This window comes from Gossypium hirsutum, chromosome D09 (assembly GCF_007990345.1).
Source record: "Gossypium hirsutum isolate 1008001.06 chromosome D09, Gossypium_hirsutum_v2.1, whole genome shotgun sequence".
Classification (NCBI taxonomy): domain Eukaryota; kingdom Viridiplantae; phylum Streptophyta; class Magnoliopsida; order Malvales; family Malvaceae; genus Gossypium; species Gossypium hirsutum.
The window spans coordinates 7,849,768-7,867,300 of NC_053445.1; the positions used below are offsets into that span (position 1 = coordinate 7,849,768).

A 17,533-nucleotide genomic window follows, 5' to 3' on the forward strand; every position below is an offset into this window, starting at 1 on the left:
GGTAAACCGGTTGTTCAACTTTGTTGGCTTTGCAATAAAGGGACCCTTCCACTAATGGTGGTGCTTAAGCCACAATCATCTTCTCTCATTTCTTCTTCTTCTTTTGCTGTTCCCCATAATACGCAATACAGTCCCGTACATAAAATTAAGCTTCCAATCACATTGTAAAATATTAATGGATACTATCAGGAAATGTTAAACAAAAAAAGAGAGTTGAAACTGTAAAACAATGGTTGATTTAGTACCTTCCAAGAAATATTGCTTCGCCAAGGAATATGGCACTCATAACAACTGCAATGGCAATTGAAGTTGGCTTGAAACTTGTAACAAATACAGGCCCCTTCAAGTGTATGCCCCATATGTGTACAACGCATAAAAAGGAGAACCCAAAAAGTCCCTAAACAAGTAAGAAGCAACAACAAAGTTGCATTCAGATCCTGATCAAATTGTATGCTTCATGTTTGGATTAATTGTACCAAATACTAAATCAGAACTTAAGGGCTTACCGAGTATAAGACAACAACAACAGCTAAATCAGAACTTAGGCTCCGTTTGGATGGGCGGTGTGTTTAGCTCCGGTGAGGTTAAAAATAGCGGTGGAGGTGAGATTAATTACTGTAGCGGTGAGATTAGATACTGTAGCAGTGAGATTAGAAACAGCGGTGGAGTGTGTGTTTGGATTCAAATGCAGCTGTAGCGGTGAGGTGAAAATAGAAAATGACTTTTAAGGACATTAGATTAAAAATGACATATAATAGAAGTTTTTAAAATTATTTAACAATTACAAAATTAATAAATTATTAAAAATTATTAAAATTATATTTATTTTCAATAATAAATAATTAAAATGAATTAAAAGTAGAGAAAAATTCAAAAATTTATTTTATTTAATATTTCAAAATTAATCATATATTTAATTATAGGGGCTCAATTCATTATTGAAAGATTATTGTTGTTGACATAGCAAGGATGTCAAACACCAGACATAGCAAGAATAAAAAAAAGGTATACGCTGAAATAGAATGTTGTTGACATTTTAAAAAGTATTTGTAACAAGCTCCCTGACAATTTGAACATCACCAGACAATGAACACAAGAGAATGAAATGCAGATCAGCATACATACAACATAGCATTTTAAAATACAGCATAAAACTGAATTCATCCTGTGCACCATCCTTTGCAACAAAAGAAAACCATTCAAAACAAAGACTTATTGATCAGACCATTGAAGAGTCATAAAAGAAGTCACAGGAGTCTAACAACAAAAATTCCCACTGCAAGCATCTTTAGAAGCAAAAGTTTGCAGCATTGATCATAAAACATTTAGCTAGTGAATTCACTCAGACATGCATTTCATTATATCGCCAAAGGACCAACTATCACCTAACGATCCATAAAATGGAGCAACAATAAACAACAATTTCAAGCATTGTAAAAAATTTTAAGACCAATCTATTCCTATTCACAGCATCTGATTGAGATTTGAGGAGCTCATGAGACCAAACTATGCCCTCAGACTCTTGTTCCTTCTTCATAGACTTCAGTTTTACATTCTCCAAGTGTCTCTCAGTTTCACTGTTTGAAGTACTTGAATCCTGAGACAATGACTCACTATTTGATGAATCACCTTCTGAGTCCACTTCATCATCTCCATCTATAATCGTAATGTATTATGCATAAAGTACATGTTGTACAAGGATTGATCATACCGCCCCAGAGTAATCTCTTCCACCACAAAGTAAAAATATGCCATCCGAGCGGGCACTAGCAGTCGCATACCTATAACAAAAGTAGAGGTAATTGGAACATCTAGAACGCAAATTGTGCAAACATACACAAGTTGATGGCTTGTTTATATTATTGAAATAAACAAACTCACATTCTAGCAGAAGGCCTATCGCCTTCAGGGTTTAGTCTCTGCCATACATATGGTTTCTGGCCAGTATCCAAAGTCCATGCATCTGAAAGAACTCATTTTCCTATTTAAAAATAAAAGAACCATTGCTCAAATGCTAATGCAACCAAATAAACATCACCAAGAGGAAATCACCGGATGAACACGAAAAATCACAAATTGACAATGCTTTGATCTTAGTTGCCACATAATAAGACAAGCAATATATATAAGTCATCCCAAAGGATTTACTAGCATAAGGATATTGCTGTAGAAGAATGAAGAGTGATCATCAAAGTGAATAAGTTGACCAATATCCAAAACTTCTTGTTTCAATGCATTCAGGTCACTTTTAATAAAATTAAATAAAGCTGGAAAGTGAAATGTTCATACCATCATTGCCGGTTACTGTTACAAGATATCTCTGTGCAACCAAATCCATAACATGGCCATAGTGAGGTCCAGGTCCCTGTCATTGCACAACAACTCTAGCCAAAAATAAACCACCAAATTGGAAATATAATTAGATTATATCAAAATAACAGCAATTCGCGATGAGAAATAGCCAAAAACCAAAGAACTGGAACTCACGGATTCCATTTAAACTTATCATTGGTCAGATCAAGCACGTAAAGATCATCAGTAGAATGACCAGCTGGTCCTATTACACCCTAGCCAATGAAACAAATAAACCAATAAAATAACCAATACACCATAAAATGATATAAATACAGCAATCTTTAGTGATGATTCTGCTATTTTACAGACCTGAAACACAACCATGGTGCCAACCGCGGCTGTAGCTAAGCAGCCCTAGGTGAAGGCGGCTCTCCAGCTGGTCTGATTCTATAGTTTCATGGCATCGGTGTATCTCAATTCACCAGCAATAGTTGAAATCTACAAAAGGAGAAATGCATGTTAACCCATAAACAGTCACCACCATCACGTTGACCAAACTGATTTGCAACCCAAGGGGAAGGGGAAAGGGGAGAAGAACGGTAACCAAACATCAGAAGAAACAAAAAAGGAAAAGAAACAAAAGAAATAATATAGGTAAAAGAAGAAAAGAAAAAGCAACTGAAGTTGCTAAATTCTTACCGGACCAAAAATCGCCAGTTGATTTGGGGCTAACCAGCGTGGTAGAGGCTGCTTCTCACCAGACTGGCATGTTGAACCAAAGGGCTGACCAGTGAGGTTGCTACCATTTCCCCCCAACTGCACCTCACTGGTATGCAATGACAAACCAAAGGAGCCCTTAGTCTCCAGGAACTTAAGTTTGGTTCAGCAAGGAAGCAAATTGGTAGAAAGATAATGGTCCCGAACAAATTGTAAAAGAAATTTACAGTAACCTCTTCAGGGTAAATCTTCATTATTTGAGACTGTAACTTGCAATACAATTCAATTTTAGTTTCATGTAAAATACATCACATGATTAGATTAATGTATTTGGAAAGCTTGGAATCAGTATTACCTGGATAATATACCCCAACGAAACAAGAACAAAGGCAACAGCTAGTAGGAGGCCACCAATGATCCAATTTGATTCAGATGACATTAACCCTAGAGGCCTTTGGTGTATAGCAGATGATGATAATGAAAAAACTTTGGGGCCCTTGTAAAAAATAATCACTAATGCACCACATATTGATGTAAAGGTGCCCATGATTTTAGCTCGACTGCTTGAACTTCTAAATGCTACATTTTCAATCCTTGTATGTGCAAAAACATGGGGAAGAAGGGGTCTCAGGGAACTTTTCTGAAACATATAAACATCTTAAAACATGACATGAAGACAATAAAAAACCTGAAGAAGACAGCAAGTATGAAGGTAAAAACTGGTGTGAGATTGCTAATGGTTGAAGCCAGAGTTGGGGAACTAAGTTGTAAGCCTTTGTACATGCATAATTGACCTGAAAACCTGTCTCCAAAACATGAAACATATTCATGGGGTTCGGTTTTTCTTTGTCAATCATTATATGTAACTTAAAAAGGAAAAGAGATCCATACCCAAAAAGTCCAATAAGGAAAATTCTGGAAAAAAGAGGGAACTTCAATTGAGGGAGCACTGATTTTCTGCAAACAACGACAACAAAAAGCATTAGATAAACAAAAAAGACATGAAATTTATGAAAAATACACATTAAATTTGATGAAAACAGAAGACCTTTTAAAGAGGGAGACTAGGAGGAGGAAAACAAGGGTTCCTAAAATATAACAGTAGGCAGTGAAGACAAAGTAGCTCATCCCTTTCACAGAAGCAGCTTTGATTAGAATGGTGGCAATTACGGTGGAGCACTCTACAGCAACCATGGCTATGCATGGTAATACTAATTCCTTCCATCCATTCCTGCTTGCCATCTCCCTCTCCTGTTTCTAACATATCAATTCATTCATTATTTGTTTGCTAGTAATTATAGTGTAATGTGTGGGAACCCCACTTTGACATGGAGATAACTGAAAGAATATTATATGTATATATAGTCTGTCAGCTAGTTTAGATATTTGTCCAAAAAAGATACTCTATAGTTATAAAATCATGAGAGAGCCAAAGATGGAATCATTTTGGCTTTTTTCTTCCAAGGGGTTTCACAAAAAGCACATTTATATACGAAATTATTCTACAAAAGTTTGAATGTATTTGATTTTTTTCCAAAAAAAATTATTCCATTGATCCTTCCTACCACCTCATATATGATCATACTCAATTATTGTATGCTACATCAACAACTTTTTTCAACTTAAATTTAAAGGATTAAAATAATTTTCACGTCAAACTTAATTTTGTTAAATTTCTTCTTCTTTTTTAACGTGAACTTTTCCTCTCTCTCACCGTCTTTCACTGTTAGAATAAAAGGAGTTAGGGTTTTGTTGATTTTCTTTTATCTTTTTCTTTCTTCATCATCTCTTCATTGTAAAAGAAAATATATTTAGGGTTTTGGGTAATTCAAAATCAGCAATAAAAGGATTACAGGCTGAGCAAAAAATTGGAGGGAGTACAGAATTAGGTTTGTTCCTATTTTTAGTTATTAAAATCAATGGTTTTTAGTCTTTTCATTCAACTATGAAATAGTTATTGAATTTAGTTCATAACAATTTTTTTTATTTTTTTATTTATTAAAAAAATCAAAATTAAAGTAAAAAGTGAGAGTAACCCTTTCAAATTTCTATCAATATATATGTAGTGGGGAATGACTAGCTTCTTGTTCGTTTTATTTTTTTAAGTTTTGGTTTATACCCAAATCGTAAATATGTTGCAAATTGCATCTTTACTGTGTCTTAAGTGCATAATGAGATTCTTGTTGGAGCCTTTGTACGAATTCAATTTGTAGTGTAATGTTAGTTGCTTTGGATTACTGGCCGTTTCCTATCATGTTATTGATGTAATTCCTGTCTATGTAGATATTAGGTGCTGCACTTTTTTTTTTCTTTTTGAAGTCTTTCAATCAGTTTGTGTCTTCTTTTCATAATGCTATTATTGTTTTCTCACTTTTACATTTAAACAAAGGGTTTTGATATTTACTTCTCTACTTTTAAGTTTCCTAAACCAAAACATTTTTTTTGTTTTTGTCCATGGTTTTTTAAGTTTTGGTTTATACCTAGATTGCAAATATGTTGCAAATTTTCTTTTATCTTTTTACTTGGAATTTGTTTTATTTAAGAATTGATGTTTGGATCATGTGATCGAAACTTTAGTTTCAATTTGCTTGATTAGAATGTGAAAGAACAAAAAGAAAATGTAAGGTCTTTTTCAAGTTTGAGGTGAACCAGAAATTTTTTATAATTTTGTCTCTTTTTTTATTTTTTATAATTTTGCACAATGTCTAGGTGGACGAGAAATTTTTTTATGAATCCTCCTTACCACATCATTCATGCTCATTATTGATTTGAGTAAATTGAATTTTTTTTAGATTCTATAATTGTTCTATATAATTATATGATTAATGTGATGCAGATATGTTTCATGACATGGATGAAGAAAATTCTCAAAGTTTTACTTACAAGGATAGAAATTGATAATGCTAATTTGAAGGGACTTGTGGTGAATAGTTGATAATGCTAAGTTTTAGTGGGAAGATGGCGTTCTTCTGAAGTTGAGAAAGATTTTTAGTGCTGAAATGGCTCAATCACGTGTGCAAGTAAAACTTGTGGCATTTTGTCTAATGCATCGAAAGTTTATACTCATGAAATATACAGGTGCTTTGAGAAATAATTTCTTGATGTTATTCCATTGATATAGAGAGAAATTGTGCAAAATGGTACATCTTATACTTTTGAAGTAATGATGGATGAAAATAGTTCAAGAATTTGAACGTTCCATTTTAACACAGCCACCATGGAGATTCATTGTACTTGCAAGAAGTTTGATTTTTGTGGCTATCTTTGCTCTCATGCTTTACGAATTCTTAGTGTTAAAAATGTCAAGAAAATTTCTGATTGGTATATCTCACGAAGATGGACTAAAGATGCTAAAAAATACATGTATGGTAGTAATGTTGCTGAGTTTTCACAATAGTATAATGCAAAGGCTGAAGTTGTATTTCGTAATTGTATGATTCAATTTGCTTATGATTTGATTATAAAAAGTCAAGAAAATGAAAAAAAAACAAGACAACTTTATCAGAAGATTTTATATGAAGGAGACATGAAAGTTTAAAAAGAATTGACAAAGTTAGGTGCCTCTAAGAATCATGAGCTCAAAGAGAATGAGACAAATGCAAGAGCAGTCATTCGACCTAGTACGTTATCTATATAATCAAGAATTTTGAATGCTTTATGTTATCTAGTAAGTGATAATTGTTTTATTTTTAATTTAGAAAATGTAAAAGGGTCAATAATTGAAGAATTATCAAGCAATGATGATAATGTTGTAAAATAAGGTGAAAGTAAAACTTTTCCAATCTTAGATCCACCACATGTTAAGCCGAAAAGGATCTCTAATTCTAGACTTAAAGGTCACCTTGAGAAAAGAAAACCAAAAACATCCCAATTGCACAAGCCGAATAAGTAATTTGATTATAAAGTTACACTTTGTGGTAAATTTATTTTTTTAATTACATTATTTTAATAATGTTACATTTTAAATAGGAAAAAGAAAACAATCAGCAATCAATGAATCCTTAGATGTACCCATTAGCACTACTCTAAGTTATAGCAATTTTGTAAGTATAAAATTAATTAGGCACATATTACATAGAAGTATTTTTTATTGTTGTTATACATTATTAACTCCTTTTTTTTTTGTCGGCATTATAGGTCATTCCTTCAATGATGATGCTAGCAAACAATATCTATGCATATCTATGTCAAAATTCAATGCAATAGTTCAACATGGTAACCACAACCGATAGTTATGTTATATCTATATCTTTTTAGAATTCCATGTAAATAAAACTATTTGTTTTTTTTAAGACTCCAAGTAGCAGTTGGTGTTTAAGTGGTTCAAATTTACCTTATAATAGCATGCAACAAAGTACTGGTGTAATAGCTCCAAATTCGTGTCAGGTATTCATTTTTTATTTTATTTGTAGATATATAGTATGTTTGATTTTAAATTAAATATTCAAGTGAATTTTTTTCGTTAAACAACTCTTTTAAAATTTATTTTTGTGAATTTAATTATTTTAATCAATTAATTATAGGAACCACTTACATGTAATTAGAGATATCTAGATTCTAATCGTTAATCACCCGTTTGCTTCATACTAATGATTATTCTTTTATCAATGAATTATACTTGTATATAGTTCTTTTTTCTTTTTTTGTATTTGTTGCAATGATGTAGGATAAATCTTGGATTTTTTTTTTCAAAGTCAAAAGGTTGCACATCATTGTGAAGCTATATTGCTACAACAAAGTCTAGATGTGGTGCTTAATGGCAATTGATATTAGACTAAATGTTTTTTGTACATGACCGCTAATATGACCATTACAATGTATAAAAGACATGAATATTCTATGGTGTGATTGTGAATCTATGCACTTCATTATTTGAGATTCTTTAATCAAGTGTTGTATTCTTTAGCTACATTTCTTTGCTATTTCGTAATGAAATTTTTGCTAGTGATTTGTTTTATATTCTAATGTTAATTTCTTATGTCCCATGTTTGGATCTTATCAAGATCTTTTGCAATAAGCTATTTTCCTATTTCAAGAAGATAAAATGTATAATTTTATTAATGAAATTACTACACCATCGAATCAATAGGTAACAATTCTAGAACAATATTAGTTCTCTAGAACATACAAAACAACAATTTAAAGAAATAATTAGAAACAATATTGAATTCATAAACTCGTCAAATTCATACACTTTCTTTAGTCAATCAAAGAAAGACTAGTTGAAAACAAAATGGTTAAGCATTGGTGAACAATGGCATTGCTTCTAAACAATGTCTAGTCCAATGGTACAATTTGATCTTACTCTAACTGGTGGTGCCATGGAAGTGGGACGCATACCACCCGGGTATGTTCTTTCGAACCTAGGTCTAGTTGAAAATGGCGGAGCTCTTGTTCTTATTCTTGGCGAGACAAACACTTGAGTTGATGTCGGCCTTTGAGTGTTCGGTCTCGTGGAAGAAACACGGCTCAACCATGCATGAAAAGGTAGGAAAATGGTCGTTCTAGTGGAGAGGATTTTTCCAATTAATATAACCATACTACTTTTCTTATAGGGGTTTATATTCTTTTCAAGATAAAAGATGATGAGGTGTTTGTTGATTTAGCCTCCAAGTAAGCATAAAATATAAAATTAAATTATTATAGTAAAGAAAAATTAAGAATCGAAATAAATTGTAGAATCAAATAATTATAGGAGAAACATATTAAAAACTTGACCATGTTGGATAATACGAACACCATATATTTAATAAGAATAATTACATGTTATTATTTACTATCATAAAATGTTAGTTCAAATTAAAAGTGACCTAATTTGGTTAAAGCTTATCAGGCATTAGTTAATAATTAAAGTATAAGCTAAATATGTGTAGATACTCCATTAACTAATTTCTAATTGATGGTGAGCTTATTAGAAATTAACATTAATGTGCAAAAGTAATTTATTAGGGTTATGGTCCCAAATTACATAAACGTAACTTTTTTGACATCCCATCTTCAAAAAAGAGTCATCTTTTTTAAATTACTTGTGCTTTAATTTGGAAGATCAAAACCATAAGACTCGAAGATTTCAAGATATTGGTGGATTCAGGTAAGCTTCCACATGTAGCTTTATTTTTTTATTTGTTCTTAATGAACTGATATGACAGATTCTGGTTTACGGTTCTAAGTTTATATTAGACTTTTATGGTTTTAATAGAATAGTCCAGACTGAAGCTGGCTAACTGAACCAAAACTCATATATAGCAACACTATGTTTACAACACAAACATACCAAGAACTCAAACAATCCAAACTAGAACTGACTAGCTGAACTAAAATCCACGCATAGCAACAACACATGGTGGGACTTGGAGACCCGCACATATAATTGCGCATAGTAAGTCTCGAACTTAGGTACTTACAACCCAAGGCCTCCCCTTTTTACTAACTATGCTAAGGCTTTATTGACTTTATATTTTCGAGTTATTATATTGCCAAAATATAATTTAATTTTAACAAAAAAGGTTTTAGGTAACTATATAAATCCATTTAAAATAAGGTTCTTAATGGTAATTTTTCATTTTCACAATTCACTATTAATTTTAATTTTATTGTTATAATACTTAATCTTACCATCACTGTTATTTTTAATTTCAGCAAAACTAACCTTACCGCCATCCAAAGGTAATCTAAGTAAATTTAGAATAAAAAGACATTATACCCTTATTTCTATTAACCATGTATTTTATTCATTTTCTTTTTTTATTAAAAAATTAGCTACAAAATAAAATTTTAATGATATTATATTTTACCGCAATTAAAATTTTAAGCTTCTTTTATTTAATTTTATATTAGCTTTGAGTGAATATATTTTAACTATTTTATTTTAAATAATTATAATTATTTAAAAAGTTTTAAACGTAACAAAATTAATTATAATAATAGCAGAGAAATAAAAAATAAAAATATAACTATTAAAATTTATCCAAAATTTACTTCACCTATTAAAAAATATTTTATTCATTGTCCTTTTTATATATTTTTATCATTAAAATTTTAAAAAGAATTATTTTTAAAATTAAAGAATTTAAAGAATTCATCTCAATATATAATTGAATAAAAATTAAGTTAACATATATTTATAATATATATATTTTTTAGTTTCAGAATGTTACATCAACAAATTTAATAAAAAAAAAGTAATTATGTTAACAACTAGATTTGGATTTTGAAATTTGAAAGGTAAAGAGACTAAATTCCTGAAAATAAAAGCACCAGAAGTAAATCCCAAATGTGTAAAGAGTATAAGGACTTATGACGTATTATAACTTTTTTAAGAGGACTAAAATAAAATTTTACCCTTTAAGAGAGCCTTCTTCCTATACCTTGATGCCATCCCTACAAAGGTTGTTGGTTGGGCATCAAATATTTTAATATATTATCTTTTAGATATACTATAATAAAAGTAGATTTATTTTAAATTCATTTTTCTTGAACAACCGGAGTTTGTATTTGATATCATTCAGCAATAATTTATTAATATTATACTATAATTTTAACCAACACCAATATCAATAAAAAAATGCCTATTTTAAATAAAAAATCATTATTAATTTGTTTCCATGAATAAAATATGCCAATATTAGTTTATTTTGTTTGGGACAATAGTTTTTTATAGTCTCTAGCCAAGTTTAGTCCATCATAATTCGACCTTAACATTTGTTGCTTTTGGGATACGTAGATACACTTCAGAATGACTTCTTATGAGAGCCCCAACACCCACTCTATCAAGGTTTCCTAGAAACAATCCATTTTTAGAAAAGATCCATCAGTATTCAGTTTAAACCAGTTCTTTGGAGAGGGTTTCGATAGATTATTATTTTTGCTGTTGGAGAGATAGCAAAGAATTCTACTGTTGTAGAAAATGTTTTTTCCACAATACGTTCTTCCGGGCGATCATTGCCAAAAACCAAAACATTAGGAGTGAGCCAAATTTTCCATAAGGTAAAGACGAATACCGGAAATTATCCAATCTACCCATTCAACACTAGGAATGAGTGGAACTCTGGTAGAAGCAGACATGATCTCCCAGACACTAGTGAACTGATAATCCCTAAATAAGTGTTCAATATCTTCCTGAGCATTTAGACATAGAGGATTGTTAATTTTCTATGTTGGAGGAAAAGTTTTGTGGGGGGCACCTTTAGGCTACATTTCCAAAGGAATATCTTAATCCAAACCAATTATCGAACCAAAAGTTTGTTGTCCTACCATTTTAAACAACCCATCTAATCCCTGAGGCGAGTAAAGGACTAATCTTTCTCAAAGAGCTCCACACAGGCTTGGATTTTCATGCATCAGTCTTCATCCCAACTTGACAAGGAGAGCTTGATTTTCTTTTTGTTTTCACTGGATATGTCTGGTCCTGCTCTATCTTTAGGGAGGGAAATGATGTCCCAATTAGCTAAATGTAATTTTGAGCGTGGTTCCGTCCCTCCCCACAGAATGTTCCTATTAATACGATGGGGACTATTCAGAAAAGAAATCAGAAGTAGTCAACTTTGCATACAATAATTCGGGATGGCAGCCATAGTAGACTGGATAAGAACTAATCGACCTGCTGAAGAGAGAAGGTTCGCTTTCCAAGTATTCAATTTATTTCGCACTTTCTCCGCAGTGGACTCATAATCTTCTTCAGTCACTCTTCTCGAATGAATTTGGAAACCCGAATATTTTCCCAAGTCAGCTGTTTCTCAGAGTCCAATGACCTACAAACTCGTTCCCTTGTGCTCAATGTGCAGTTAGGTGAGAATACTATTCTAGATTTTGCAAAATTAATGCACCGTCATCATTTTCCTAGTGAAATAGTTCTATTAAAATCGTTACAATAAACGTTCATAATGACGGTAAAATTATTATAAAGCAATAAAATAAGAAAAATAAGAATTCAGATTTAATGTGAAAAATCCTTTTGGGAAAAAAATCACGGGCAAAGGAGTAGAAATTTATTAATGTTGAAAAACGAATAATATAACAGTAGTTTCGCCCTTACAGATCCTCTTATTTTGTCACTGTATTTATTTTTTCAACAAGTGATAGAATTCGGGTCACACAAACATTTAAGATTTGTTAGAATCTTCCTGAAAAAAATTTATTTTTCTCATTTTTTAAATTTTTTTAAGGGATTAAATTTGATTTATTCAATTTGATTGGAGAACTACACTCGAACACATCTGCAATGACAATTGAAGTTGGCTTGAAACTTGCCACAAATACAGGCCTCTTCAAGTGTATGCCCCATATGTGTACTACGCATAAAAAGGAGGACCCAAAAAGTCCCTAAACAAGTAAGGAGCCACAAACAAATTTGCATTTAGATTCTGATTCTTTTCACGTCAGATTCAAGTCATTCAAGGTTAGAGCTAACAGTTAAACTGACGAAAAGCAGGAGCACATTTGGGGAATCCTTTGAATATCCCATACCCAACTTAGCTTCAAAATAACCATCTATATTGCTCAGAGTGATCAGAGTGAACTACCCATGTTTGGCACTCATGTCCAAAACATAGATATGAAGATATGATTTCTAAGATATCCTCCAAATACATAAAAAAACAATATAGAAAAATTTAACCATGTCTATATTATATAGATTATTAGATACATACTTATATTTGACACTCACACCTAAGTTCGATCAATAACTCAAGGTCTTACCGAGTATAAGACAGCAATAGCAGCTATATCAGACCTTAGTTCCAAGAACTCAAGTTTGGTTCAGCAAGTAAGCATAGTGGTAGAGATATACCGGTCCCAAACAACTTGTAAAAGAAATTTACAGTTATCTCTTCAGGGTAAATCTTCATTACTTGTGACTGTAACTTGCAATACAATTCAAGTTTAGTTTCATGTAAAATACATTACATGATTAGATTAATGTATTTGGAAAGCTTGGAATCAGTATTTACCTGGATAATATACCCCAACGAAACAAGAACAAAGGCAACAGCTAGTAGGGGGCCACCAATGATCCAATTTGATTGAGATGACATAAACCCTAGAGGCCTTTGATGTATAGCAGATGATGATAATGAAAACAGTTTGGGTCCTTTGTAGAAAATAATTACTAATGCACCAAATATTGATGTCAAAGTGCCAATGATTTTAGATTGACTGCTTGAACTTCTAATTGTTACTTTTTCAATCCTTGCATGTGCAAAAAAAGGGGGGGAAAAGAAAGAAAAAGGCATCAAGGAACTTTTCCCAAACATATAAACATCATAAAACATGAAGAAAATGAAGATACCTGAAGAAGACAGCAAGCATGAAGGTACAAGCTGGTATGAGATTGCTTAGGGCTGAAGAAAGAGTTGAGGAACTAAGTATGCCTTTGTATGAACATAGTTGACCTAAAATCCTGTCTCCAAAAAGGATGAAACAAATTCATTGAGTTGGGTTTTTCTTTGTTAATCATTAAAACATTTTGAAGGGAAAAAGAATCCATAACCAAGAAGTCCAAGAAGGAAAATTCTGGAAAAAAGAGGGAACTTCAATGGGGGAAGCACTGTTTTTCTACAACCAAACAAACAAAAAATCATCAGATAAACAAAGAAGACATCAACTTTATGAAAAACACGCATTTAACCTTTTAAAGAGGGAGGCTAAGAGGAGGAAGACAAGGGTGCTTAAAATATAAGAGTAGGCAGTAAAGACGAAGTAGCTTATCTCTTTCAAAGAAGCTGCTTTGAAGAGAATACTGCCAACAACAATGGAGCACTCTACAGCAACGATGGCTATGCATGGTATCACTACTAATTCCTTGGGTTCATTCCATCTTGTCATCTCCCTCTCCTTTCCTAACGTATCATTCATTATTTGTTTACTTGTAACACAAGGAGAAATTGAAGAATTTATTATAATATTATGTACAGATGAAAATGATCTCTCTGATATCAGAATCATCGTGGATTGGATGACAATTTTATGTGTAAGTATACATATATATGTGTGTGTGTATACTTTCTCCACTATAGTTATAAAAAGTTAAGATGGAATCATATCTTTCAACAAAATCATCATTTTCTTTCTTAATGAAGGCTTTTGGTGGAGAACTAGCGGTGCATATGGTTCTACTTTTCTGATCTTCAATGGTATTCTCATTTTGTTGCATGAATTTGAATGAATGTGAGAATCAGGATATGTGTTAAACACGCCTATCTATCTATCTATATATATATAAACTTTTCGAGTTTTTTCCATGTATTTCAAAAACTTTTAAAAGATATTTCTTCTTAATGCATATACCAAATACAAGTACAAGAAAAATTATAAAGGTAAAAAATTTTTTCTAATTACTCTCAATTTCGATATGGATTAAATTGATCTCTCTAAAAAAAAAGAGTAATTTGATCTCTTTTAATTTCAAAAGTGAACAACTAAGAACAATTAATCACAATGTTAACATCTTTCGTCAATTGTACATATTTTTTATATGTATGATAATAGATTTAACCTTCAAAGTTTACACATTCTGTTAATTTAATTTTATTTTAACAAATTTAGCTTACAACATTTACAGATTCTGTCAACTTGGTCTTGATTTAACAAACTTAACTTGTAAAAATCACACATTCTGTCAATATTTATGCGGGGATATATAAACATCAAAAACTAAATGTGTTATTATACCAATTAAAATTAGATAGAATTAACAGAAAAAATAACACTATGATTAATCATTTTTATTTGTTCACTTTCCAAATTAAAAAAGATTAATTTTTTTTTTTTGAGAAGGCCTAACTTACTCAATTTTAAAATTGAGAGAAACTAAAAAAGTGTTTTTACGAATAAAAAATAGAAGCAACTTAGTTGTCATGGATTTTGTCCCTTGTGTGATATCACATGGCTAATTTAATGTCTATATAAAACAACTAATTTTTCTATTAAAAACAAACAAATTTTATTTATTTTTTATGTGTTAAAGTGGCAAGAAAATTTATTATCTTCCAATTATCAAAAATATAATAATTTTAATTAGTTATAAAATATTAGTGATATATGATATTGGTGCATGGAGATAAAAATAAATTTATAAGAAATTAACGAAGGTTTCAAGGCATGTATCAATGCCACTTATATTATGGTGTGCAAAAGAGTTACTAACAAATAAATCTCGAGGATACAATGAAGCTCAATAACTGCCTACGTTTTGTACTGATGAAACAGTCCACTAAGCACTGAGTGGAGCATAGCAAGGATATCAATTTCTATAAAGAATTTCTACAGTGAAATTTAAAAGATGGTGGGAGAGTAAAAAGAAACTTTTGATGTGTTTTTCTGGTATGTCAGACAAATGAAACTTGACTTTTATTTATAAGAATTCTCATATTTCTTCATAGGAACACAACTATCTAAATGGATAGTCAAATATTTTAACAATAAACATAATTATTTAATAAATGTTTCCTTGAATAATCATGATTCATTGTTAATAATAAAGTGATATAATTTTTGAATTTACGATACGTAATTATGGATATTATGGATGTTAGTAGTTGCATAATGTATAATATAAGATTGTTGCCCTTATGTATGTTGTATTGTTTATTGGTATTTTACTGATTCTTTGTTGCTCATTAGCTTACATTTAGCTTACGAATTTTTCTTTTGCAATATACATTGTCATCCCATTGTGTTTTATTTGTCAAAAAGATTATATTCTATTTAAATATTAAAATCGTTTTATTCAAAACCTTGCAAGATAACGCAATACTCAGTATTTGGGATATTCAAGAGGATTGAGCCCTAACGTATTGGGTTCTAATTTTTTCGTTGAATCTAAATAATCGAGAATATTCTTTAATCAAAACACATAAATAAAAAGTTCATTCTCGGGAATTCGATACGTTGTGTCCTAACGCATTGGATATGACATGTTGTTTTCTCGAGATGAGGATTTTTCTAAAAAATAATAAAGGCAATATTCAATGTTTGAGATTTTGAGAAATTGTACCCTAACGTATTGGGCCTCGATTTTTTCATCTGACTTAAACAATTGAATATCCTTTTAAATTTCATTGCATGAGTTTTTTAAGGACAAACTCATTTTTTAGGATGTGAAATATCATGCCTTAACCCATTGGGTGTAACATTTTCTCTCTCCTAAATGAGAGGGTCTTAACATATAATTTGATTTATACATGTTTTTTTTTACAAGGATCGTATTTTAAAATCTTTGCCCATTTTCTTAAAACACTAATTAATCAACAAGGTACCAATTTTGGGCGTATCGAGGTGCTAATCCTTCCTCGTGCGTAACCGACCCCGAACCCATTTTCTGGATTTTGTAGACCAAAAAAAATTTATTGTTTTAGTAAATTTAAACTTTTATTAAAATGAATAAATTATGAGGTGATCCGATCACATCTAAATAAAAAGGATTGGTGGCGACTCCAATTTTCGTTTTTTTAAGTCGACGCTATTTTTTTTTTGTTTCCAAAAAGTGGTTTCAACAATTATTATTGAAATATTGAAATAAAAGAAGGATATTGAATAAATCTATTGAGAAATATATATATATGGAATAAATTGATCAAAATAGAAAGACGTAACTCAAGTACTATTAAATTCGTGGATTTTTTGGACCAGTAGTCCAAATATCTAAAGGTATAAAGCTAGTGAGGGTGCAAATGAAGTAGTTTTGTAAAAGCGGAATAAAAATATGAAATTTTTCGTTAAGTCCTGACATTGATTATAAAAAGATATAATATTTTGTTGTGGTGGATGCAATAACCTTTAAATGTATTATTTTGGCAATTCATAAAAGATTTAATTTGCATCTAATGTTTGTTGTTACAACATTTTATGAACCACTATATAGTAAAGTTTATATTAAAATCCTTAAAGAATTTAGGATGCTAGAAGCATATTGAAATTCTCTGGAAATTGTTCATTTATATGAATTGAAATAATTTGAATATATGTGGTAAATAGCAGTTGAATGAGGATTATAAAATGATCCAAAATACATATTTGTGTTTTTATAGAAGAATCATGATTAAAGTTTGCTATGATTATTGTTGAAATTCTTAAAGAGATCAAAATATATTTCCCCAAAATTTACCCTCACTCATGACTTTAAAAAGAATGGCGATATAAATGCTTAGCAAATACATTCAAATAGTCATTTGAAAAACTAGTATTCAAGATTGAATACGTAGAATATAAGAAAGTATGTGATTTTTTTATAAGGGGGAGTAAATACGCATTGTACTCTTTTTTCCCTTAACTGAGATTTTGTCTCATTGGATTTTCCTGATAAAGTTTTTAATAAGGCAGCATATCATGCGTATTATAGATATGTGTATTTTTTTTCTTCACTAAGATTTTTTTCTTACAAGGTTTTTATCTTAGTAAGGTTTTAAAAGTGCACATTATTTAACAATGGACATCTAAGGAGGAGTGTTATGAATATCTTATTAAGTGGATGTCCATCAAGGTCAAGATAAATTTTGATGTACTTTAAATTCTAATAGTCATT

At 30.8% G+C, this 17,533-nt stretch overlaps 2 protein-coding genes across 2 annotated transcripts; both read right to left on the reverse strand.

Annotated features, from left to right (window-relative positions):
- Window positions 1–1,198: 1,198 nt before the first annotated feature.
- LOC107892303 (WAT1-related protein At5g40240) lies at window positions 1,199–4,275 on the reverse strand. The gene is made up of 9 exons (XM_041101652.1): window positions 4,061–4,275; window positions 3,904–3,969; window positions 3,701–3,814; window positions 3,368–3,605; window positions 2,995–3,275; window positions 2,665–2,793; window positions 2,290–2,567; window positions 1,882–1,981; window positions 1,199–1,781 (listed from the first exon to the last, which is right to left on the reverse strand). Exons 1-5 carry the CDS (start codon window positions 4,252–4,254, stop codon window positions 3,024–3,026), a joined length of 864 nt encoding a protein of 287 aa, XP_040957586.1. The 5' UTR covers window positions 4,255–4,275; the 3' UTR covers window positions 1,199–1,781; window positions 1,882–1,981; window positions 2,290–2,567; window positions 2,665–2,793; window positions 2,995–3,023.
- Window positions 4,276–12,551: 8,276 nt separating this feature from the next.
- LOC107893018 (WAT1-related protein At5g40240) lies at window positions 12,552–13,964 on the reverse strand. Its single transcript, XM_016818005.2, has 3 exons — window positions 13,301–13,964; window positions 12,963–13,200; window positions 12,552–12,869 (listed from the first exon to the last, which is right to left on the reverse strand). Exons 1-3 carry the CDS (start codon window positions 13,318–13,320, stop codon window positions 12,747–12,749), a joined length of 381 nt encoding a protein of 126 aa, XP_016673494.1. The 5' UTR covers window positions 13,321–13,964; the 3' UTR covers window positions 12,552–12,746.
- Window positions 13,965–17,533: the final 3,569 nt, after the last annotated feature.